The sequence below is a fragment of the Phaethon lepturus genome, unplaced genomic scaffold, assembly GCF_000687285.1.
Source record: "Phaethon lepturus isolate BGI_N335 unplaced genomic scaffold, ASM68728v1 scaffold726, whole genome shotgun sequence".
In the NCBI taxonomy this organism is placed as follows: domain Eukaryota; kingdom Metazoa; phylum Chordata; class Aves; order Phaethontiformes; family Phaethontidae; genus Phaethon; species Phaethon lepturus.
This window is the reverse complement of record NW_010546720.1, coordinates 18,904-45,509: the sequence shown is the minus strand read 5'-3', so window position 1 is coordinate 45,509 and position 26,606 is coordinate 18,904. Positions and strand designations below refer to the sequence as shown.

At 37.4% G+C, this 26,606-nt stretch overlaps 1 protein-coding gene across 1 annotated transcript in view; it reads right to left on the bottom strand.

Annotated features, from left to right (window-relative positions):
* Positions 1-26,606, bottom strand: part of MDN1 (MDN1, midasin homolog (yeast)) — a gene marked incomplete at its 5' end in the record, with an annotated part of 52,989 nt that overhangs the window by 8,131 nt on the left and 18,252 nt on the right. Inside the window, 30 exons of the mRNA XM_010289386.1 lie at positions 1,540-1,697; positions 3,251-3,424; positions 4,080-4,281; positions 4,465-4,566; positions 4,948-5,109; positions 5,377-5,687; positions 6,305-6,440; positions 7,124-7,267; positions 7,502-7,668; positions 9,197-9,338; positions 9,559-9,696; positions 9,826-9,987; positions 10,348-10,520; positions 10,744-10,890; positions 11,247-11,473; positions 12,027-12,506; positions 13,749-13,864; positions 14,970-15,075; positions 15,970-16,096; positions 18,036-18,182; positions 18,354-18,513; positions 20,038-20,233; positions 20,422-20,495; positions 20,938-21,047; positions 21,325-21,471; positions 22,608-22,732; positions 23,451-23,545; positions 23,799-23,894; positions 24,551-24,786; positions 25,843-26,116. Coding sequence (XP_010287688.1) covers positions 1,540-1,697; positions 3,251-3,424; positions 4,080-4,281; positions 4,465-4,566; positions 4,948-5,109; positions 5,377-5,687; positions 6,305-6,440; positions 7,124-7,267; positions 7,502-7,668; positions 9,197-9,338; positions 9,559-9,696; positions 9,826-9,987; positions 10,348-10,520; positions 10,744-10,890; positions 11,247-11,473; positions 12,027-12,506; positions 13,749-13,864; positions 14,970-15,075; positions 15,970-16,096; positions 18,036-18,182; positions 18,354-18,513; positions 20,038-20,233; positions 20,422-20,495; positions 20,938-21,047; positions 21,325-21,471; positions 22,608-22,732; positions 23,451-23,545; positions 23,799-23,894; positions 24,551-24,786; positions 25,843-26,116 — 5,034 coding nt within the window. The remainder of the gene's footprint in view (positions 1-1,539; positions 1,698-3,250; positions 3,425-4,079; positions 4,282-4,464; positions 4,567-4,947; positions 5,110-5,376; positions 5,688-6,304; positions 6,441-7,123; positions 7,268-7,501; positions 7,669-9,196; positions 9,339-9,558; positions 9,697-9,825; positions 9,988-10,347; positions 10,521-10,743; positions 10,891-11,246; positions 11,474-12,026; positions 12,507-13,748; positions 13,865-14,969; positions 15,076-15,969; positions 16,097-18,035; positions 18,183-18,353; positions 18,514-20,037; positions 20,234-20,421; positions 20,496-20,937; positions 21,048-21,324; positions 21,472-22,607; positions 22,733-23,450; positions 23,546-23,798; positions 23,895-24,550; positions 24,787-25,842; positions 26,117-26,606) is intronic.

Genomic DNA, 26,606 nt, shown 5'->3' with positions numbered 1-26,606 from the left:
TAAATGATCTTGACTAACACCAGATTTAATAACAGTATAATAGAGATCAAACCACTGAATACTACCCATCTAGTATCTTCCAAAATATAATATGCTTCACTTACAGTTTTTTTAAAAGCTTCATTCAAACCACTTAAATAATCAAATGACATCTTCCTCTTTACCTGACAGCAAATACTATTTGATAAACCATTCTGTTAAAGGACATCCAAACCTTATTACACTTCTTTTACTTTTGTTGTGCTTTCAGTGACCACCTCTGCTCCTGACTTGTAAAATTATAGCTTAGCCAAACAGTTGTATGTAGTCTGCATAACCTGCAGGCTTATAAATTAGGGAAAACAAGCCTAAGGTACTGTTGAGTTTGCATTCAGTAAATTCTCCTTCCTCAAGAAGCAGCAGCAGTCCCTCTGGTCACTTACTGCAGGTTTAAGGAAGGTAGGAAGAATGTACATGGAAGGGGCTTCTTCCCTTTCTCCTTTTCCTGAAAGGTGAGAACTTGCACTTTTCCCCCAGCATCGTTTTTTCCCTCCCTCTTTAACTGGTGCTGCGAGAGCTCCCCCTCCTGTTTCAGGGTTTGCATGTCAATTGAAAAAACCTAAACCAAAACCCCAACAAAAAAAGGCACTTAACAACTCTGACAACTAGAGAACACCCTTGAATTCAGCAGCCTTTTTCCAAAGAGTGGCAACATTTAGCAATAAAACGGAAATACCAGGTATAGCTGGCACACAATCCTTTCCATGTTGTGCATAGAAACAGTGAAGTATCTCCCTCCAAGTATGTACTCAGGACACAGTATTATAAGCATGAAAGGTCAATACTTCTAAAAAACACACTGAAAATATTCTTACTTTATCAACTGGTTATACACCATCAACTGCTTCTATGCCATAGCTCTTTATCATAAAATTTTCCTTTTTACAGCTAACAGTTTGCACTGGGAAATTATGAGTGTTATGTGAAGCTCTAGGATTTTCTAGGCTATTATTTTTTGAATTGAGACATTCATAGAAGGCTCATAAGGATTCTGTAATATTTGGAATCAGCTTTTTTGAGGAAGTAATATATTGTGACAAATTAACTGAGGTGAATTCTTTGTCCACAATGGTGTTTTAAAGTCACTGATGCCTAGATCTCTCATCACTCTGAACCCTTTTTTTATCTTCAGGCCATACACCCTTGCCCATCACTTTCCACTCTACCCAAGCATTTGATCAGCAGATTCATCTGAGCAAAACAGTTCCTAACAGTCAGAAAAACAAGTGTTTTGGTTTTTTTTTTTTAAAGAGTGAGGATGGGACATTCCCACATAAGGATGGGGGAGAACTTGTTATTTTAAAGTCATCATTCAGCTGCATATACAACAGTTGGTTGTGTGTTATTTTTCGTTCTGCTATTGAAGAACAACGAGCTATTGAGTTGTCTGAATGAAAGTAATTCTAAACTTTTGCATTTGCAGAGTTTCATTAACACAGGTCAAATAAAACAGACTGTTTCTATAACTGTAATTGTAAGAAACCACATGGGATATTATACCTGGGGAGTGTCCATCAAAAACTGATGGGCTGTATGTATAGTTGAGTCCCTGCTTCTCTCTGGCTTCTCTTCAGTCACCTTTGGTAGCTTTTCTGTTGTAGAGTCATTGACATCCTCCGAGTCAAAAGTCTGGATCTCTGGCTCTGCTTCACCTGGCCCTACAATCACAAAACTAATTACCAACTTTGTAGATCTCACATAATACAAGAACCAATACTGTATCTCAACTATTTTACAAAGTGTCTCGCATGCTTTGTAGTGCAACTCAGACATTATTTTTTAAGAGAAATACACAAATTTTAAGACAATCAATTCTAGGAATAGGATAAATACACTTTGGAACTCACTGCAACAGATAAACACGCATTTCCTTATGCAAACTGTTTTTCTCTCTTATAACCTTCTTGCCAAATGAACAAAACATTGGTGAACAAATCTTTAACAACTTAAAATTCCATGGGTGAAGTACATTTTTTGAGCTTCATAGCCTCTCCAATAGAGTGACAGGAGGTATAAAGCACTTTGAGAACATTCAGAAGATCTACATTAAAAAAACAATGGCAATCTTTTCTTATCAAAAATCTACAAAAGAAAAGATTGCCATTGTTTTTTTAATCTCATCTTTTACTCTCTAGTTTTGTAATGGAACAGTTTCCTATAAATCAGACATCGATTTACAAATAAAGGAGTGGACTAAAGATTTTCTTTTATTATTGTTTCTACTATACTACAACTGTTTAACAACTCAGTTTTTAAGAATTATTCTAAGAAAAAAGTATGACATTCTAGGAGATGTTTTAAGATCCTAGTTTTTCAGAACCTACTGTTAGAGAATCATGTGGAAAACAAAATAGACTGATTACATGCATGCCTGTACCATAAAGCTAATGAGTCTAGCAAGAGATTTAAGTGAAGAGATTAAACCTGAAAGGAGTGGGAGGCAAGAAGGTAAATTCAGGCTAGAACAACTCTTGTCTCCCCGCTCCAGCCAGCTTTTATGTTGTTAGATAAGAAAACCATTCAAAATTCCAAGCTAGTGTCATTTACTGAGAGTCATCAAAATTAATTACTTCTGTTGCAACTGGCAAGAGATATTTATTTATATCTGGCTTATTTTGTTTGTGCGGGCTGTGTGGCTGACAAGTCAGACTTGTTCTCATTTACCAACCATTTGCATTTGACAGCCATTCTGTTGGGCAGCTCAGTTTTGTTTTGTTTCATTCCCACTCAAGGAAGAAAGCAGTCAGACAGTGACACTTCAGTGCTACCTACCAGATGTTGTTCAGACCAGCTCCTCAACTACTTTATGTTTTGTCAGAAGTTAAACACAAAAAAAGTTGAGTTACGTGGTGCTGATGCTGGTGACACTGGAATGCATTGTTATATGCCAATTAATTAAGCGAACTGGCATTGTGTCTAACAAAAGTGGGAAACTATTTGCTTTTTACTTCTTCAAAGAAGTGGATAAAGGTTAGAGACCATTAACGAAAGAAAGCAGCAAACCCTTCTATCATTCAAACAATTTAGCAAAGGCTAACGCTGATTACTAGGCAGGAGTAAGAATACTGCTCCAGAAAAGTCAACTAAGAGCAGATGTTTTAGTCTTATAACACATACACACATCCATAACATGCAAATATAAATACCTACATATACATTTAAAGATGCACATCAGCGTATGTTTAGAATGTTTTTTTTTAAGTTAACGTACCAGGAGGTTTAGTGGCAGTAGACAACTTTTTTTCTGGCTTCAGCTCCTCTGTGTCTACTGCTCTGAGATCCTCATTGTTCTGCATTTCTGTTTCCATAGCTGCATCTTCAGAATCTCCCTCTTCCTTTTCTTCAAGAGGCATAACAGGTTTTTCTTGCTCTTTGCTAGCTACATCTGTATAAAAGCAACAATACTTATCAAGGGAAGAGAGGAAGGAAAAGTAGTGAAGTTGCAAAAAAAGCTCCATTCTGAGCCCACTGCGTATCAGTTTTAGTGAACTTCAGAAGAGATCTGAGATATTGCCTCAAACCTTGGTTTTGTCTTTCACTGTGCTGTGCCATGTTGTGTCAATGAGCTATTGCCCTGAAAACCTGAAGAATAAAGTAGACTAGTTACTGTAATAAAAAGCAATTTATTTAATTAAATTTAGATTAGAGGAATATTTTTAAAGAGACATCAATTTTTTTTATACAGAAAAAAGATCCTGTTGTGTTATCCTAAATATTTCACATGTGTGGTAGCAGTTTAGGCTTCAAAATAATTGAAGTAAGATTTGGAGAGAATAGATTTTAAATACGTTTATTAAACTAAAATCCATTTTTATGAGTCAATTCAGGATTTTCAAAAATGTTATCACTAGTTTGAATCTGATTGCCAAAGAGTAGCATTTATTGTAGTGAAATGGTACTACATCTTAAAGAGAAGCAAGGACTGTTAAACATAGCTTCAAAAAACATATTGGGAAAAACTACAGCAAATAGGAGTGCTTCAGGATTTGATTCTGCAATTTGATTCTGATAACTTTTTACACCCAGAAATACCACCGTACCATATGTCTGTGCATCATAGCATTCGGAGCCTTGTTTAATATGTTCAAATGCATCAGCCTCCTCTGCATTTTGTTTAGGCTGAGTTGTATTCTGCTTTGCTTCACTGCTGGATTCTATGGTCCTCAGGCGCTTGTGGATATGTTCGTTGTGATCTCCCATTGAACGCTCATTGTCTGCCTGCCCGGGTTTCCTCTTGAAACTCTGAAAGAAAACAAATTAACACTGTGAACTTCAAGCGAGGTGCAACCAAACACCGATTAGAAAAAGAGTTCTAACAAGGAGAAACTGTGTCCTGCCTATTTGCTGGTTAATATTAGGACATTCAAATAAAATGAAAAAGATTTAAAAAAAAAAAAAAAAAAAAATTTAAAAGAAGAGATGAACCTGGGTATTTTTTCTGCTTTGCTTCTGAGAAGCCATCCGGGCCATGCGTGTGGATTCATGGCCTTCTGATTGATTTGCACTTGAAGCTCCACTTCCATATTCCTGAGAGAGCAAAAAAACATGCAATGGTAACTGAAAAGGGACTTTAGCAACTGTTGTAGATAAATTTGAGAAGTTAAACTGCAACACTATGCTACCTTCTATTGTGAATGATGAACGGCTCACAACTGCAAGTATTATCCTTGTGGAGAGCAGACAAGATAATTCTGCAGCTCAACAATTAGCCTAAACTTCCCATGCAGCTTTCACTGCTATGAAGTGAAAACTACACGGTCTTCAATTTTTGTCAGTGAATTTCTAACTAGTGTTCTAAAAATTGAATCTTAGACACTATTCTTAAAAATATGGCAGCAACTCCTTGACTGTAACTTGAAAACATATTCACAAGCTCAGCATTTTCAACTAGGACACTATGTCATTTACCTCTTTAGACTGGTCTCTTTCTGAAGCCTCTCCAGCCAGCTCAACAGCACTGTCACTCTGCAGGTTTTCCTGTCCGGTCTGCCCTTGTGTTTCATGCTCCATTCTTTCCTCAGGCTCGGGGATCTCTTCATCTATCTCTGAATTATCTTTACTCTCTTCTTCCTGAAATAACATCAGTTTAGTTTAACATTCTAAAAAACACTGGGAAACAGAAGGCCAAGGAGGTAACAGGAATACAGATGACAGAAATACACCAGTTCAATAGTAAGCACATCTGTGTTACCTTGGTGAAGATTTTCACTAACATTACACCTACTCAATATCAAATTTGTTCCAGAGTATCACAGAACACATCTATTTCTTAAATCTTGTATAAGGTAATTAAAAAAAATAAAAAAAAAAATCAGGCTTTTATTTATTACTCTCCACCTGAGGTTGAAGGCCTTGGTCAGCAGCAGGGATTCCCTTATCTTCAGCAGATTCATTTTTTTCCTCATCAGGTGGTTGTGACTCTTCTGCTGCTGCTGCTGCATCCTCAGTGTTTTCTTCTTGATCATCAGCATCTTTGTCCCCTTCGTCTTCCTTCTTCTCTTCATCTTCAGAAATACCTTCTTCAGCTGGTTCTGCATCTTGATTATCTCTTTCTGTCTCACCAGTATCCTCTTCATTCTGTTCTTCTGTCTTCTCTGCCTCATTTAAATCAACAGGTTTCTCATCTACTTCAAAGGCGTTCTTTTCTTCTGGATTAAAAAAAAAACAGAAAGGTATACAAAACATTCAGTGAAGTACAGAGACAGTGAATATTACAGATACTTAAAATAAAACTGCCCAGCCTATCAAAAAATCTTAAAAGAAAATACTGAGAATTCTATACACAGAATCTATGATTTTCTATAGCAGATAGTTTCTTTAAGTCACAATTGGTTTGTAACTAACAATACAGCAAGATGAATTCCTCTTAACTTCCTTTAAACTAACATTCTTGAGGATCAGTTGACTGAGTGCAAATACTTGTATCATACAAAAATCTGAAATCACAAAAGCGACTGGACAACGAAGTAAGAAGCTTATAGCATAGATCTGGGTGTATCAGCGTATCACTTGGATAACATGAGAAAGGCTGCTCCACAGTGTGCATGAAAGGGAGGCAAAGGGAAATGCTGTAACATTAAGTTCTTATCTGGCCTGCATTTGGTATTTTGATACACAGAAGTGAATTTGCAGCTTCTTGTTATACAGAATCCTACCATCACCTCTCTTCTTTCTATAGAGAAAAAAGAGTTTATTATCTGACTGTTCCTCCCTATTTCCCTTTGGCTTTCATCCGGGAACCTGCAGAGAGATTTTTCAGCTGTACCTTCATCCTTTTCCTCCTCGTCACTCTTCTCATCATTCTCCAGGTTCAAATTATCAGGAAGGTCCAAAGGTTCAACTTCAGGCTGCTTTTCTTGCTGGCCATGATAAGGATCTACTTCATTCTCATCATATTCACGCTGTCAGCAAAAAGAAGGGGTGGGAGGAATAACAGGTATGTAATAAGTCAGAGGAAAGGCAAAGATGAGAAATAAAATACTACTGAATTCTCTAGGACACAGAAATACTAGATACAATATTACATTCTGATCAGTTAAAAATGATTTTCCAATGGTACACATCCTCATGTCTAAATAGCAGAAAAAGATTAATTTCAGCAAACGCATTTACATAAATTGTTATGTCTTCAAAACAGCATGTTTTGTGTTCAGAATCCAGCTTTCCTAACGGAAAGATTCTGAACAGAATCTGCACTCTTGCAGATGGTAAATGCACTCTTGCATAATACGCAGAATCTTCAAGCCTACTGTATACAGATTCTTGGGATAAGTCCCACAGACTGAAGAACACAACAGAACAAGAACTTTCAAACTTTGTCCATCAAAACACCAATTCAGTGTTTTGGCAGCCATTACAAGTTCAGGTTAGTGCAAACAAGAATTCTTTCTGGATTATGCATCAGAAAGTATACATATATTATAATGGATACAATATGGTTTATTTTTAGCTCTGAAATTAATGAATTTTTTCAGTGCACTTCACTATTAAATAAAGAGCATTTCAAATTCTCAGAAACACATGATACGAGCAACAGGATATGGTTGAACAGCAAGATATTCTATGTAGTCCAAATCATTTTTACCTCATCAATTTGTTCATGGATTTTCTCTTTGTTTTCATTGTCCTCCTCTTGTTGCTCATTTTCCTTATCCTTGGGGGGTTGTTTTTTATTATCCTTGTTTCCTGTGCCCAAATTGTCATCTTTTGCAACAAGCTCTGAATCCTCCTATTAACCAACAAATCCAAAAGAAACTCAATTATGCTACCTGCTTCTCAAAGTCTGAGTGACAAGATATCATCTCCTACAGAAAAAAAAAGACAATACTAAATAACTTGTGATATACTCAAAATTATCCCTTTCCAAGACCAAGAGCTAAGCAAGGGAGTTCACAGTCTAGGTCACATCAAGTTAACAGAATTTAATTCCTTCGATATTCTTCTTCCCACCCCTTGTCTCTACCTCATCCATTCCTGGTCCAGTTTCTTCTGTTTTACTACTGGCATCTTCATCATCATCTTCATCTTCATCCCCCCAGAGCCTCTCATCCAGTTTATCATCAGCTTCAGCATTATCAAGATTTCCCATCTGCTTATCCAGCTCCTCTTCATCTGAATTTTCATCATTTTCTGTGTACAGTTCAGAATGTGTTTCAGTACAGAAGAGACAAAGGTAACTTTGTTAACTTCAGAAATAAAAAAGCAGTCATACTTGGCAGCTTAATTTTATCACCCTATGCAGTTACTTTGAAAGATGCGGAAAAAGACACACATGCACTAACACCCAGAAGAGCAGGTTTCCAATTATGTGGTTCAGAGCGTTCTCTTGGACATAAGGACACACACAGCATTCTCTCCCTCAGACTAACAGTTCCCAGGTGCAACACTTGGATGATATAAACTCTCCACTCCTTACCCTCTCAGTCCTCCATTTTCAAAACTTTCTGGCATTAGTGGGAGGGGGAAGGTCTATTCCACTTTATCTGTTTATTAGCTTGGAAATTTCCCTTCTTGTGCAGACGAACTTATTCTTGGTATTTTGTCAGAGATTTGAAAGTAGATTAATACTACCATAATTTATAAGACACATTAGTTTCAGATGTTCAAATTGTTGCCCTGTAAAGTGAAGACCTGCTACCTTTAGGGTGAGTAGCAACTTGAGTGAATCTATCGAATACTGCTTTTTTCCAATTTAAAAAGGTAAAATTAAATTATTTTAATTGCTTAAAAGTAAGCAATAGCTTCATTAATCACATTTTGAAGTTAACTACAGCCATATTCTCAAGTATTCTGTTGGTCTTCAACAGTTCCACAAAGTCAGCGACTAATTATAAACTGCGTCTGTAGGTTAGCTTACAACAGGAAGAAAAAATCATATCCCTTCATTCCAAAACCATCACAGTGAAAAAGAGAGACAATATTTTCTTTGTACCCTTCTTAGCATTCATGTTAATAGTTAGAATAATAGTCATAGAATAGTTTGGATTGGAAGGGACCTTTCAAGGTCATCTAGTCCAACCCCCCTGCAATGAGCAGGGACATCTTCAACTAGATCAGGTTGCTCAGAGCCCCGTCCAACCTGACCTTGAACATTTCCACCCCCAGGGATGGGGCATCTACCACCTCTCTGGACAACCTGTGCCAGCGGCTCACCACCCTCACTGTGAAAAGTTTCTTCCTTACATCTAGTCTATATCTGCCCTCCTTTAGTTCAAAATCATTACCCCTTGTCCTATTGCAACAGGCCCTGCTAAAAAGTCTGTCCCCATCTTTCTTAGAAGCCCCCTTTAAGTACTGGAAGGCTGCAATAAGGTCTCCCCGGAGCCTTCTCTTCTTCAGGCTGAATAATGCCAAGTCTCTCAGCCTGTCCTCATAGAAAAAGTGTTCCATCCCTCTGATCATTTTTGTGGCCCTCCTCTGGACCCGCTCCAACAGGTCCACCTCTTTCCCATGCTGAGGACTCCAGAGCTGGATGCAGCTTCTTAGTATTCATATACAAAAGGGCACTACTCTGTTATTGAACACTGACTTTTCTGTATATGCTTAATAATACAAAAGTATAATTTAATATAAATAAAAAGTATAATTAAATATAAAATCCATTATTGGATTGATCTATAACATTTCTTTGAAGTTTGCCATAGTGGAAGGACCAAACCTTTTTCTTCCTGTTCTCCATCATGCATTTTTCCTTCAAAGTCTTCTGACATTTCAATTGCATTGTCTTCTCCTTCAATGTCTGGTTTAGAATCTTGATCCTCTTTCTCCTTCTCTTCACCCTTTTGAAAACTGTCTTCTATCTGAATTATTGGTAAAGCAAAAAATAATTACAATGGATCTTGCCTATATATTAAAAGTACCACAACAATATTTATAAGCTTATATGCAAATATAAAAGCCAGCCTAAACAGGAGACTGGAGGTAACTTCATGTTTATTTTACCTGAAACATCCTCAACATGGATCTCAAGGACCTTCTCAGTTTTACCTAAATTAAACAAGAACAACTGCAAACACTTGCCTGATCTTCGCTTTCTATTTTATCGCTCACATCCTTCTTGCCTTCCCCATCTCCAATACCACCATCCTCGTAATCATGAAACTGTGTTGCTCCCTCTCCATCTTCATCTTCAAGTAATTCTTTTGGCAGACAAAATCCCTACAAAGGCAAACTGAAACTCAAAACTTCCTGTATTAATAAGCTTAATAATCAGCTTAGTTTCTACTTAAGATTGCATACATTAAATATATGCTTACCATCTATCCACTGTTATCTCTAATAACTTACCTTTTGGGCAAGCTCTGTAAAAATGCTAGTTAGAACAGAAAGCAATTTTCCAGTACTCCTGTGAGATGCCAGTGAAACAGTGAGGTAGAACAGGATAAGGTCTGAATACTTGCAGAGCATGGGCTTTAGACGCACCAGCAAATAGCAGGACTGGTTGAAGAACTGCAGTTAAAACACCAAAGAACGTATGTCAAAAATGACTATGTACATACAGAGATATACCTCAGAGAGGGTGATGATAGAGACTGAAAACAGATGCTCAAACCAGAAATATCAGTAAGCGAGTTTAAATACAATTTAAATTTACAATTTAAAATTTAAATACAAAAGTTTCCAGAACTTTTTCTAGATTTTTCACAAAAACGAAAACTTTTCCTTCTTACCAAAGGAACATCTGGCTTTTGCACTACAGGAGAATACCTATATTTGGCCATAGTGGAAGGACCAAACCTTTTTCTTCCTTTTCTCCATCACTAAGCCAAAGACCCTTAAGCCAAACACTCTCGAGAAGAACAATTTTACCTTGTATTTATCTGAAGTGTAATCTTCCCCATAAGACTTCAGGTTCTCCAGGAGTTCTGAAACCGCTAAAATTGCTTTCTCCACATGCAAAGAATCCAAATCAGCAGAGAGATCTTCATCCAAAAGCTTAGTTATATGTCCTGTTTTAATCCCATCAAATGCAGATGCATCCTCTTTGTTTGAAATACATTAAAAAAATATGGAAATGAAGTCAGACATTCTATAAACGTTGTAGCAAGCAATCTAGAAATATCCATCCCACCTGTTTAAACAGACAAATTAAAATGCCAATTTCCTTGTGTATTGGTACCTCCTCTAGACACAGAGTTTAAGGAATTTTTAGGTTTGCATAGTTTAAACTCCCCTCCTCTCCCTTAAGTAAATCAACAAATTTACCATTTTCCTCTGGAGATTTTTCTTCCTCTTTCCCATCTTCCTGTTTTCTCTCTACCAAACACTGGATGCCATACAGAACAACACGGATAACAGTTTCCACTTTTGACGAGAAGTGCTCCACAAACTCTTCATCTGACTCTTGACTTCCTTTTGAATCATAACACAGGCAGTTTTACATAGAAACACATTAAATTACAGTTACTATGTTTCCCCTATGCAAGGAGCATGATAAGCACTATGCAGTTTTTACTACATAGTTCTACTAAAATCTCCTTGCTAATCCTGACATACAACTATGGTATAAAATCTGTCAGGAACAGTGACTAAGGGGGAAAAAATATTACTGCACAAATTAAGTCTGAACTAAATTTTGCAAGTTTGAATTTCATCAAGTATTTCTGGATATCCAAATGAACATGGAGCCATCATCTGCAATAACAAAACTAACGAATTCTTATATCTTTATCTAAGTGACAAAATGGGCAGAGGAGAATTGTCCTTACCACTGCAATTCGACATGGAAGCAAGAAGCTGTGTTCTCCAGGCTGTGAAATCTGCAGATGTGTTATTAACTTCTTCTTGTATATATTTTAGGCTCTTGATTAGGGCCATCTGATTTGCAGCTTGCCTGTCTTCCCCATTTGGAAGAAATAGGGACTCTACACCCTGTAACTGAGCTGAGACTTCTAGCAAACAACTCACAGCTGATGTGCAAACTTCAAAATCTCTCCTGCAACAAGAAATGCCATAATACTGAAGGAAGAACAAACAGTTCAACTTAAGATTAAACTTTTTCTTGGGACGTGGATGAGGGGGAGGCAGCTGATCTCCATCTTTAACTTATTAGATAAAAAGCTTGACAACAAGCAGATGTGCCACTTACACTGCTTAAAGCAGAGAGAAAATGAGAGGATTACTATTATTACTAAATAGGCTACAGAATTCTTTTAAAATAACAATTTCTTCATTAAATTGATGTTTGAAATTTGTCTCATTAACTAAGGAGCTATGGGTATGAAATCCCAGGAGACCAAAAACAAACTGAGAAGCTGAGATAGACCAATTTTTTTTCTGACTTGTCAGGAGAGTGGGAGAAGACACGCACATTTGTTTAAAAAGCCAGGCACTGCATTTTGCAAGAAACACAAACGGAAAGAAGCTTCAAGAGCACCTGAACACGCTTTTCAAGATACGCATAGGCAAACATTTTCAAGATGACTTCACACATCTTACATGAGCATAAAACATAGAGACATTCAATTTCATGCACACATAGAACTCACCAGGAATAAAACAAGGTCTCACATGACTCTTGTCTTATTTTGTCCACTTCTGCTTTCATTGCCTTCACTTTTGCCAGCATTGCAGTCAATTGTGTAGCTAGCTGGAGCCATAACTGATCCTTATTTCGCATCCTGCATCCAGGAGGCAGTTGCTCAGTTGTTACTGGAGACAAGTATTTTAGCTCTGAGGGAATTAGGTCAGGTATTCCCATAAAAACATTTCCCATTTCAGGTCCTGAACTCTGAAAAATGTTTGTTTTGACATCTGTCCTTTCACTGTCACTGCACTTTGTTAACTCTTCTTTTGGGCAGCACTGTATAAACCAAGACAGCTCCTCGAGAACCATCATGCACTGCATGGAAAGTTGCTGCAGTTTGTCAGTCCAATGTTGAATACTGTCTTGAGGAGGGAATGCTACATTATATTCTCTGTCAGCAGTCAACCTAGAATCTATCTCTTGTATAGAACTCAGGAGGTTCCTAGTCAAGAATAAAGAAGGAAAAGTTACAATCACTGAGTTTTATGTTATAGTTCCTTTTTAAAAGCTCAACCATCAGACTGAGTTCATAAAAGATCTAGATAATACGGACTCAGTGGAAGTCAAACTTCGTCTGGAAAAAGTAAAATGATAGCCTTTTTTAAAAAAACGTTTTGTCTAATTAGTGACTTTTTCTCTCCGTTGCATATGTTTGAGTTGTCTTAAAAACAGGGCTTTGTGAGATTTCTCAGAATCTACACCATCTTTTCAAACAATCCTTAAACTCCTCGCCTGATACTCAAATATTGTTCATTTTCCTCCATTATAAAAGCAAATTAGATTCTAACACATCTTCATTGTCTGAAGAGCTGTGTAACAGTCAGCTCATAACAAATGATTTAATCCGATTTGCAATGAAAGTCACAGCAATGCAGATCAGCGTCTTAGAAGTTTTAACTATTCCTGCAACTGTAAAGCTGAGGAGTTTGTGTTGTGGGTTTTTATTTGTTTTTCCAATTTTCCTAGGGTTAGTATAAATTTTGCACCAGTAATCTCCAGTCTAGATGTCCTTCCCTGTACAAAGGAAATAGCTCCTGACCTAACTTCAGAAAGTTTTATGGAATACATTAGTGATGAGCACAAATATGCAGAAAAACAGTGGAGTTGGCAGTGAAACTGATGAGTCAAGCAATAGAGTGAAAAATCACAAGTAAGACAGATTTCCTATACACTTTTCCTTTTACAGTTTTGACACAAGATCTACTATCTCCCACCTTTCTAGGATTTTTCTTTGTAAGCTGTTGTTTTGTTTTTGTTTTTGTTTTGTTTTTTTTCCATTTTGGCTCAGTGTCATCCAAATCATTTATTTGCTCCAGATCAAACCAACAACTTGAACACAGCCAAAATTAACTTAGACCAATACCAAATGAGAGAGATTTAACAGTCTATAGGCTTAATCGTTTAACTGTGTAATTAACTACAGTAATTATTTCATAGGCTTCATGTATGCCTAACTTGTTTTCCCAAATTATTTTCATTCCAAAATATTGGCTGCAATGACAGGATAAACAGTATCTAACCCCCTTCCCCCCACATCTAGGCTTAATTGAGGGGAGGACAGAAAGGGGGGGGCGGGGAAGAAGAACTTTATTTTCTCCTACCTTATTGTCTATCTTTCTTGAACTGCATTGCTTACTGTAAAACTGTCCTTGCCAACATTTAAATGTTGGAAAATGCAAACTACCTTAGTAAGATCCACTGTTCTGTCAAGGCAGTAAGAGATCTTCTCTGTCTGACAAGCATCTGTATGAGGTGTGCAGTGAACCCTTTGCATCGTTCAATGCTACCTAGTCCAATATCCTAAAGAAAACAGATGAAGTGGGAAGGAACAGTTAGATGAATAAGCAGAAACAACATTCTCTGTGCCTCCATTTCATTTCACTGAGCAGGCTGAAACGTTATAGTTTACTTGAAAAAGTCTTAAAATGCAGACAAAAATTATAGTTATTACAGTTTCCTCATCTTCATTTTTCTGCAATCTTCCATATATCATGCATATAAATTTGATTTTCAAGTAGCTTCTGCAACAACAGTCATTATTAAATTGCACTCCACTGCAGCAATTCTTATCAGGAATTTAGTTCCAATAGTAAAGCTACCTTACATAAATGATGATTAAAATCTAAAGAGAAACCAGCTGAAATTTTTACATTCATGACCCTTGCTAAAACCACTTCCACAAATCATTTTACCAGATTTACTGACAATTACTTTCACTCCTTTCATTAGAAGCGATCCCATTTTAAAGCTTAGAATAGATGTTCATGGCACAGAGCGAAACCGACCATAGCTACGTTCCATTATTTATGGTCATTATCAGCTGTGATGTTTGACAAGATCGTGTTGTAAAACATGGAGTGAAGCACAGTGAGAGAAAGAGCATCTGGAAGAGATTCCTTTTTCCTGGAGTACTGGAAAAGTGGTACTGATTTGGCAGAGCTCATTTGTTCCTTCTACTGATTTTAGACTAATTTTTAAGCAAGGAAATATATCATCACTTTTTGTGTTAGACACAGGCTCCAGTTATTCCTAATTATAAATCTCAACTGAATTTTTTCATCAGTACCAGCTAATCTTGGGGTTTTTTTCCTAACAAGTTTTTATTCAGCATTTCAGGAGTTACCTTCATGCACAAAAAAGTAGCAATTTGGGATCCATTAGGATGAAAGATATGTACGTTAAACAGATCATTAACTTAGTTCACTGAACTGATATTGTTCATTCATAAAAAGGGTTTTAAAATTCTGCATTTAATGATCGGTCCCAAAAATATCATATTTTTTTATCATATGACAGAATATAGCATTATCTCACATCCCCTTTTTACTACTAGAAAATTTCAGTCCAAGCTGGTAAAATAAAGTTAACAGAAGTAGGATTTCTATTTTTACTTCAGTGTTTTTACCTTGGCAGGTGCCAACAACGCTGTTTGAAGTCTACAGTGGCGTGCAAGTGACCGATAGAAGTATTTCTGGCATCCATCCCAGGCAGAAGAAATCTCTGTCAGCAACCTGACAGAGCACAAAAAAAGCCTGATATTAGAAAGGTGTACAATTTCAGTACCTCAGCACACTGGAACCACTATGTCAGCTCTTCAACTTAAGACATTTGCTTACAATTTGTTATTCTGAAAATGCATTGATGTTGTAATTCTTCATCTTCTCCACAAGAATTCTAGTCTTAAGAAAACACTGAAGTTTTAAAATAAACTTTAAGGAAATCTTAAGCAATAGCAGCAAAATCTCTATCTTTGAATATAATTTAACACTTAAATAGTGATTCCCCACCCCACAGAGGTAAATCCAGCTTGACAGGGAAGCCTTTATTTTGGCCTTGACGAAAGACATTATACACTAAACACTTGCAGCTGAGGAGGACAATAACCAGCATGCCTCAATGACAAAAATCATCTGCTGCCAGAAAAACAACACAGAAACATCTGAAAGAACATCTTTCCTCTAGATTTTCCAGAAATGTCCACTTTGAAGTCTATGTATTTTCTCCTGAAATATCCCATTATTTAATGAAGACAAAACAAGTAAGTAATGCCTGTAAATTACAACTCATTTTTAATAAAATCATTAGCAGTCTACATTCTAATATGATGCTAGCAAAGCATCCCAGGAAAAGCTGGACAGTGGAGAGCTAATTGAAATCTAATTCACAGAAACAATGAAACTGAGGGTAGAGTTGCCAAAAGTGCCAATAAGCCCTTGCTCAGTTGCATGTGCTGGAACAGTATGTATAGGATTTTCAAACAGAGAAGTAATGGGAGGAAGGGAATATGCAGTATCCTAAATGAATTACAGTCCAGAAATTCCAGTCTAAATCCCCATGCAATAAATTATATATATCAATAGCTGCAAATTCATACAATCTAAGGGTTAGAAATACTGTGTACATACGTGGAATCCAGTTCATGTGTACAATTTACTACACCTAATGCACTATGCAAGTCCAGTGGACGTAGGTAGAGTATTTCACGATAGTCTTTTGAACGGGACCAAGACAGACCTTTCCGGTATGACAAACCTGGAATGACATTTAAACACACATCCTTTTATGCCCTCATTCTTTTATATGAAAAATATCACTCATACAGTTGGTATTAGGATATAAAATCTTCTGATTTTTTTTTTTTTCCCCTGATGCTGTCTCATTTGACCAAGTCTTTGAACATGCTGCAAGTTTTGTAAGGTAGGAACACATCGTAGCTTAGCTATCTTAGCTGAACATCACAGCTGAAGTAAGGCAAACACATGTCTTATGAAATAAGACCTCCTACATGGGTAGGAGGTTGGTGGTGGTGGCTAAGATAAAAAACAAAAAGCCTTGAACCTGTAAGGCAGGCTACAGCCTGAGAAAGTTATAGCTATGTACTTCTAAAACTCAGTCTTAAGGCTGTTATTTTAGCTATTTTAAAAACTGGATTAAACATGCTCATTTCTCTCGAGCCAGTTATAACATGCCTTTCAAAGTATCCTGATGGTAAGCAGAGCCTGTAAGAAATACTCATTAGCTATTTAGGTTATGTTGCCATTTTTCCAAACAAAATGGAGAACAAGTCTTAAGAGCAACACTTTTCACTGCTCCTGGTCCTTTAAGAAAGCTGAGATAGGGCTCATGACCTCGTTTTTAAGACATGAAAAGGCTGATGAATGAGGAAGGTAGAGGTGTCACCTGAAATCAAAGACAGAGCTCAGTAAAAAATTCAAGTCCCATGTGTTAATTAAATCATTGCAGTAGGTCATTCCTCCAGCACAAACTTCACAGGGTAGCAATGGCAAATATTCCTTTGGCACCAGTGGGTGCAAAAAAAGCCAAACACAGGAAAAGTGTATGTACTGCAAACCTCCCATTTAGATTCACCTGTGTTTGTAGCCATCTAAACACAAAAGGACCTTAATCTTCTGGGAACTATTTACTCAGTACACACGTCAACTCATTTAAGTAGCATAAACTACAAACATTCAAAACTACAACTGAAGCCTCCTCCCACCTCCCAGAAAGCATTTAAGATGTTTTTGTTTTCATATACTTTCCAAGTGTTGTGACACACTAACTCTTAGTTTGTTATCAAAATCATGCCTTCTTGGAACCCTTAACTTCATGTTTCCAAGCTTCCTTTTGCAGCCATGAGGAACAGAACTTTTTTTTTTTCTTGAGAGGTTCTTAGGATCCCAGCAGGCCAGAAGCTATGGCTCCCCAGAGAAGCACCAAACACTAAACTCTCTTCCAAAAAGAAGAAAAAAAAAAATTCCAAAATTACATTAATTTATACTTCTGCCTATGACTTAGCAGAATACGGTCAGACAGCTGTTTATTTACCAAGACTGCCTACTTCTGCTGGTTTCTAAACTGCTCAGTGACTAAGAACAGTTGATGAATGATTTCACAACACAACACCAAAGGAAAAGGCAACAATTAATAGTTTGGGTAGGTCCCTTACCTTAAGACTAGCAAGGGGAGCAATGGAGACTGGGCTGCTGAACAGGGTGTCTCCGTTCAATATTTCCCATCAATAGACCATTCAATCTCCATGGCTCAACCACACCTCTGCCAACCTGATCTCTGCCAGTCTGTCAATCAAGAGATGGCCCCTCATTCTAATGAGCTAACTTAATTTCAGTTCTGGATCAGAGAATGGATACAAGATAATGAGCTTCCCTCTTGTTTCTAAAAGCTGGGCAGTGACTTCTGACTGGAGATAAAGTAGGTTTCTGCTTTAGAAAAGCTACTGTTGTACATTTAATGGAAGATAAGAAGAACAGAAGGTATCTGAAAGAGCTAACACACCGGGCCTCATAGTCAACAAACAAAGAGAAAGAGAGACTTAAATGCTTCTATGCATTAGTGGCTAAATGACTTCAAGAACATAGTATTATGGCGGGCTTAGATGTATTGGCAAAAATAGTAAAATGCTTAAGAACTTTGTACTTTTAAACCAAGCACACTTTTAGTCAAAGCTCACCTGTTTTAGCAAGGCTTTTAAAGAGATCTGATAAAGCCCGTTGCTTTTGCATCTGAATATGCTTTGCCTCTGATTTCTGCTTCTCCTTATCTGCTGTCCGATCAAATGTTAAATTTTGCAGTTCAACTACAGAAACAATGATACCACCTGTATAGAAGACAGCAGGGAAGGGTAAGAGATGTGATAATTTAACATACAGAAAGCAGCCATGGGAAGACAGTCTGGAAAGGGAACTATATATATCTACACTTTTTCCTGATTTGTTCCATTTATGTTACAGAGGTCAATTATGGTATGGAAATCACACGGATACTTAACCTGTAAACTCGTCAAGATTCTCCACCAGACTTAAGAATGAATTATTTTCTGTAACTGTTGTACACATTTTCTTCATTTTTTTAGTAAGCTTAGGCAGACGATACTGAAGAGATTCTGTATGAAATGTAATACCATCCTGACATTCTTCTGGGAGTGCCCTCTGAGAAAAAAAAAAAAAGAAACAGTCCAATTATACACACATACTCAAAGGTGACTTATTTGACCATTAAGAGTAAATCACTGCAAAAACAAGGGCTAAATTCTGCATTTATCTGAAACCCCAAAACATGCCCACGTGATCTTTTGAACAGTTCGGCACCAACACTTGAGGAAAGTTACAATATATGCATGTCAGACATACATTAATTTTGAAAACAGCCAAACAAATGGAAGATGCTATGATCGTACTCTCTTAGGTGTTTGTCATGACCTTTCGTAGAGGTTATCACTGCTTCAGGACAGCTTCCTCAGCCTTCCAAGCTCAAAGGCACATTAAGTTACATCACTAATGCCCTCAGTGTGTTAGGTAAGAACATGATCATTTACCTTCCACTAGACACAAATTTAATTGCACTTCTAAAGAACAACAAAACCAGTATGCAAATAGAAATTATTAAATAAGAGAAGTAATCCCCCAGCATGTCCAAAGGTAGTCCCTAAGCTTTGTTCAGTTTAAGTTTCCACACATCTTGTTTAAGGAATGAAGACAACATGAAACTGCAAGTGAAACCAACAACCCTATTAACTATCAGTAACAGGCTTGCAAACAAACCAACCAACCACCAAACCAAACCCACAACCAAACACATTAGATTTGGATCAGATTACTGCCTTCTCACTCTACCCTCCTGACGGTCACAGGACAAAAGCAAGATCAGCCACCTTCCTGGTCTGAAGAAACTGAACAAAGCCTTGGAAGCTGAGAGTAACTGAGCATTTCCCACTCACTCCCAAATTCTGATGAGTTATGATTGTGTCATTGCACCTTATTAATAAAAAATAATGGATGTGAATAGGAATCTATTTCAGGAAGAAAAAATTAGTTGACTTCCTTTCTGATCTGGACAACATAGTTAGAGACACAATAAACTGTGGCACCCTGGAGTAGGGTTTACCACATATCAGCTAGTCCAAGGCAAATGTTTGCAGTACACAAGTTGTCAGCCAACAGCAAATGTATGACAATGTAGGGCATTCCCCATCAGGATTCAAGCTCAAAGTAATTTTATATTTAATCAGAGCTTATATGCGCACAAATCCTAGAGCTACATGATCATGTCTGGGTCCTTGTTTAGGGGGAAAAAAAAAAAAGGGCAATAATAATTTCAACTCCCAGTCCTTATTACTGCACTAGCAGGGAAGTAACAAATTGCTGCAGAGAATTTGGAAGCAACTTGGAGATGAAATGTGTAACTGCTATCATCTCTATATTAGAGCATAGATATTGTGCCAAATCAATACAGAACATGCCGGTCTTTCCATGCTGCATTTCCACCCATCTGCAGTGTTTCATAACACTGAACACAAGTCAGACCAAAAAAGTTGATGATATATTCAGCAGATTTGACACTTTTTTTTGACACAGAAAAACACAAGATTTTTCTGCATAAATCAGTGAAAAGCAACATATAGATGAGAACAGAGAAAATACCCTTCCCACTCTTAGAATAAAGAATACAGTCACCTTGGCAACATCTGTTTTAGAAGACAGAATTTTTTTTAATGTGTTGTTTAGCCTCTGAACTTTGGTCTCTTTGTTCTCAGACTCTTCCTGCTTTTGCAAACAGTCCAGCTGCTCTTCCTTACCAATTTCCACCAAGGCCGGCTGACATGGCTCATCCAGAACAACTTCAAACTTCTTCATGAATTTAAAGAGGGTCCTAATTACCAAAGGAAAGCAAAAATGTTACTGTGTTTTATAATCCTGGAAATCTCTCAGCTGCTGGAAATAAATGTTTCCACTGTGTTATGAGCAGGAGAAACATTCTTGCATTCAAATTTAACATCACAGACAAATCATCTAGAAGGAAAGTTCCAAATACAAGCTTAATTCCAAGCTCTGAGTTACCTGCGTATTTTTTCAACTGATTGTTTTATAGCCCAGAAGCTGACATCATTCCACTTCGAAATTTTCACAAATTCCTATTAGGAAAAGAAATAATCAATGGGATTACTTATATGCAAATATTGCACTGCATTTATATGCAAGGTGATCTTTAAAGTTGATCAGCTAAGATGATCTGGTGGTCTTAAAATGCAAGACAGTTTAGTAAGTGAGCAAATTATTGCATAGGCATCTTATTCTAGTAGTATATGTATTTATGCTAAAACTGCTGCCCAGCCAAATGTTGTGAAATCCAAAGGGACTTCACTACTGAGTAGAAAACTCCATGGCTAAATGGGACTGACCAAACATTAAAGAATTCAACCAAACCCCACACCTCAAAAAATAAATTCTTGCCAAAGAAAATGTGAAATATAGTAGGGATTTCAGTGGCCAACAGAGCTATTAAATCCAAATAATATCTGCTCCACTGTTCCTTCGATTAGATCAGTATATTGCCTGAGCAAAGCTTCCTTTTACCTTAAGTTCCTTTTCTATAGGTTGACGAAGTTCAGCGATTCTGACCTCAACACACTCTGAAAACTGCTTGTAATAATTGTATAGATTCCACAGGATGCTGCACAGAACATCTGGAAGGGACAGACAATAACAAGCTTCTTTTTAAAACAGGATATTCTTCAGTATCAAGAGAACAAATGCATCCCAGTGGTTTTTTGCAATCATGAAGCTCAGCAACACCAAAAGATGGGGTAAACTGACCAACAGTAGTCTTCATGAAAATGGGAAAAACAGCAGCATAGGCTTGTGTTTTATTTATGAGCTTAGTGATCTGTTTGGTAAGTCTTGAATACCTGATGGTCAGGCTGCTGTAAAGAAGACTCAACACATAAAATGCTAACAACTTACCCTTTTCTGCTACTTGAGGCATCAGCAAGACATGGCAGTGGAAAACCAGTAATGCTTGAAGTCGTGCATGAAACTCTCCCAGCGTGGATCCTTCAATGAAAGCTTGTAGTGTGCTGACCAGCGTTTTCAGATCCATTTGCTCAGTTTCTGAACATTGCACCAGAAATTTAGAAGGAACAGAGGAGAAAACAAGCAAAAAAAAACCCCCAAAAAACCCACTCTACATGAAAATTGTTTTCTGCTTTTTGTAAATTACCAATTAAATATCAGGTTTCTGTTAGGAAAGGTTCAAAACAAATAGGAAAGACGCATAGAGGGGAAGAATTCTAATGTAATGAGTAAAACCAGCAAACAACACACTGGAAGAAAGGAGAGGGGACAAGAGAGGCAGCAGTTAGACAGCGACCAAGGAGCTACATGCCCAATTTCAGAGTGCATCAAGTATTTAAAGAACACTTGCTATTCTCTATGAATGAACGTCTTTTTCAGTTATGATGAGCCATACTACAAATTAGTCACTGCCAGTTCCTCAAAATCATGAAGGCAGAAATACATCTTAGAATAATCTGGTAGAGAATATAGTGTCTTTAGAGCATTACCTATGAAAAAAAGACATGCTGTCCACCTGGAGATGTAAAATAACCCAAGGATCTGAAGCTTGTCAAGTAAGTACATTAATTAGTCATGAGATTGGAAGAACCCTGCCTCATGCCAGAGTATGCTACTTTCATCTTTACAATTTCACTAAATTTTGAGGAGGCAAGGGACTGACAGCTATAGTCTTTCCCTTATTTTACGGAACGTGAACACCTGCTGACAGATTTGCTAAGAACAGTATGCACCAAAACATACTTGCTGTAAGAATTCTTTAGGCTTTATACAGAATGTTAAAAGCAGTTCAGCTGGGATATGAATTATACTTTGTGCAGTTAAAAAAATTAGGTGCCTTTTCCAGCTGCAGATGGAGGCCTCCTACCCTCCAAATCTGTTTGAAGTGTTTATACGTGCATGACACACACTTACCACAGTTCTACTTTCTTTTAGATGCTTTTTACAGACATCTTTTTTCTTTACACTATCTACAATATTGGCCCTATGAGAGACACAGGTGGTTCCAGAAATAAATGCCAAGTGAAGTTCACCCTATAGAGTCATGGAATTTATCGTAGAACAAAGGGCACAAGAACTAAACCTGAAAGTGCATTGTCAAACTCTTTCATTTAGGACGTTAATTATGCATCCTTAGTAATTGCATCACACATTCATATAAGGACAGCACTTACCTTCTGTGTTTGCCTCTGTCTGTTCTTGAATATACTTCTCAATCATCTGATAGATTGAGAACCAGTGCTTTGTGGATTTCTCTACATGCTGCTTCATAATATTGTCCAAACTTACTGACCAGCAACTGGAAGCAATAAGGAAGGGGAGAAAAGAAAAAAATAAAGCAAAAATATTGTGGGTAATTTGGGCTTACAAACAGCAACAAACTTTATTCTCTGTTTCTACTAAAGGAAGATTTTACAAGATGGAACAATCTGCACATATGCTTAATATACACAATCAACTCTTGCGGATCACTGCTTGGCTGTTATTATCAAATACGAGAAGAAATGCAGGAACTAGGGACGGTAAAACAAAACCAGTCAGACAGGTTCAAAAGTTTGTTTTCACAAAATTTGAGGCAGACCTGCGGAATTCCTGATCATGGCATACTGTGGATATAAAAATTTTACATGGTCTTAACAGCAGACTGGACAATAATTTTAAGGAAAATTTAATGGGAGTTGCTAAACAGACAAAACACTGCAGGCTCAGTAAACGCTAGGAAGAAAACAGGAGAACACTAGGAAAACAGTAGGATGAAGTACTGTAGTTATCTGCCCCGCTTCTGTTCCTCCTGAGGCATATATATAGGGTCACCATGGGCTGGACATGCTCATTCTGAGCCAGTACAGCTGCTACTTTGAGGTTTTTTTTTCCCCCCACATTGTTAGTAGGACAGACACACACACACAGAGAAGCACGTTCCATGACTGAGGCAGTTCCACATTGGAATGTGTCTCTGTACAGAGATGGAAGCTTACAGTATCTAAGAAAAAGCAGGAGGGAAGGACAGTTCTTACTTCAACTCCAATCTACGCCACTGAATAATCAGTTGTGTGACCAAATCAAGATGTTTTCGCAAGGACAAAGCTCGACTGGCATTTTCCTCCCAGTCCTGGGGAAGAAAAACAAACAAATAAATAGATAGATAGATAAATCCCCCTTTAAAAAAGCCAAAAATTAGTGTTTGCACAGCAAGACTTGTGCAGTACTCTGGATTACATTCCTACTCCTCAAACTCACAGTATGGAGCAAGTTCACTTCCCCAAATCCTGGCAATGAGATAGCTTTCAGCTGTTTTTATCATGGTACCAATACAAATAAGGAAACATAAAAGAGAAAATAGTTTCCTTTAGCACTTTTCTTACCTGTGCCTTTGCAAGAAGAATTTCCAAGCCATTCAAGAACTTTGAGAGAGGACAAGAGAGTGGAAAACTCCGGATTCTGTCCATCACAACTAACAGCTGTGGAACAAAAAACAAGCATTCAACCTATAGTAACAGATCTTCAACAGAAGCAGTCATGAAGTTAAGCTAATTTGTATTAGCATAACCACCTCCTGCAAGAGATAAGAACTTAATTTTTTTTAAATTTTAAACTGTTTCCTTGTTTTAGTATAAGCTCACTAGTAGTTCAGTGAAGGCCAGTGCACTCTGGGAAAGGAGCACAAATGACCTAATGCAAAGAGTTCAAATCAGTTGTGAGTTTCTGCGTCACTCTAAGAAATATAACCTGAGGGCCACACAGGCCTCACAAGTGGGACCAAAGATATCCATTTTAAAGCACTATGAAAGGAAGCATTTTGGGAAAAAACAGAAGCCCAAAGAACAAAAGACCTTGAGAATCTTTGAGGTATGGCAGGTTGAAGATGGCTTAAAGTAGGCAGTAAATACCACTTAGCGTTTCATAGCAAAAACAGAACAGCTAATAATATCTAATACCTTTTAAGTATTGGAAGAAGAAACAGGTATGACTTCAAAACATCTGCATAAGTAATACAGACAACATCTAGGCAAGAGTACGCATGCACATATCTATGCATATCTACACACTCATTTACACCTAAATGCAATTCTGAAATGCTCCAGTTTTCCCCAAACATTTGTTGAAGTGTCTTTACCTGCATAAGTACTGGATGCTCTGGCCACTCCTGCAGCAACCCATTTACTTCTTTAGCAAAATTATCAAGTACAGGTTGGCACTGTCGGACTTGCTGAATATTAGGATGTTGGTAAAAGTCATAGGGGCCATCTTGATGCAGAACAAGATCTGAAGTTAATTCCTCAAAAAAGGTATTGTGAAGAAGAGTGCTAACTAGAAGTTGGCTTCCCAAAAGACTATCATTCATTTCAGCACCTAGGAAGTAAAAAAGGGAAGACATTACACATGCTATTAATTCTTTCTTCAGTTGAATAGAAAAGGGGTTTTTTCCTGTATCTCAAGCCTTAGCATGTTATGTATTGCAAGGACACATGAATATGCCACACATAAGCCATGAGATGGGAGTATGGAAAACAGACATACTTAAAGTTTACATCCTCTATTTTATTAAATTTTCATATAAAACTAAAATCAGCATTCTAAAGGTGGGCTGTAATCTTGTCAGAAGACCACAGTTCCTCTGTGCATAAATTGACATCAAGGAGAATTATTGTTACATATAATTATATTATTATTACTACTACTACTACTACTACAAAATTAGCAATGAGGCTCTGTGAAAAAGTAATCCAACACACACACAAAAAAATCAGATATATTACACTTCAGGTATTAACAGAAAAATAAGTTTCTATAGAAACAGCATCCCTGTTGCATTATCTGCTGCTTCTTAACTGCATACATATACATTTATCACATCAGAACTGAAGTATAGATTTGCTTGAGAGGTGATGACCCCAAGGTCTCACACTTCGTTATGATGATTTACACATCAAGTGTGCCAAAATTCGGGGGGGAAGGTGAGGGGGTGGGTGTGGGGTGTGGGGGTGGAAATCACACTTTTTCTTTTTGTTAATTACAGAAGCTCTATTTAAACCGAATTCTTTTATTAATTTAATTGCAAATTTTAATTCCAGGAAATTTCTGCAAGTGCATTGTCTTCCACAGGATTATGCAGATGCAAGTGATCAGAATTTCACTTTACTAAAGTAGAGTAGATTCAGTTTACTCTTAAACTGTGTTGGTCTTATGTATTAACAAGTGGAATAAAAAAAAAATCCATAAAATAATAAAAACAAAAGCATTCCACCAAGACAATTCTTAACGTGGGGCAAATTCTTTGGAAAAGAAAATTGGTATTTGTGCGTTTTCCCCACAATAGGTCTGTTTCTTGACCTACAGTACAATTAATCTGAAACAAATCATTACAAAGCTAAACCTGCACATCTGAAGAATTGCTAGCAATCTTACCAATTAAAGGATAGAATTGCGACACCAGGCATGCACCAGTCTGATAGCAGGAAATAAATGTACTGAAATAATGTTTGGCTTGATGAGAAGGCAGACTCTGTTGATACCACAGGGATCGAGCGAAGTTTAAGCACAACTGTTGATGAACCATCATTACTGTTTGCATAGAGCTCTTGGACAAAAGGGCTCTATCAACTTCCAGCTGGTCTTCCAATGGATCTTCAGTTTCCATTTTTTCTTCTAGGCTTGCCTGAGCTGTGATATCTTCAAAGTCCTGCAAATTACATGACAGTCAAAGGTCAATTATATTTTCTCCATGTAACGCCTCCCCTCCCCACCACCCTTTTAGCACATTGTCACAATGCCAAAAAATGCAAATGACTTGGAGCTGGCACTATATGGGTACACTGCCTACCTCACAGCTCAAATGTCAGTATGAAAGAGAACACAGGTGAACAGAACAACTAACCAGCATAACCACAGCAAGCAAGAGTGCAGTATAGTGAGCCCTGAGCTGCTGCCAACTTTTATCTGCTGATAAGCTACACCTCAACATTGTTTGGTCGCTTGAAGGTCTGAACTATTACATCCCAGCAACACACTGATGCACATAATTGTGGATTTCTGTACTGCAAAACATTGCTCAGTGAAGACGCTTCAAAAATGGTTCAGTGATGCAGCCAGTTAAATAAAAAAAAAAACACTCACTGCTTTATTTATTCAAGATTTATTCTTCCTCAGAGGTAATTAAACCTCAGCAGACC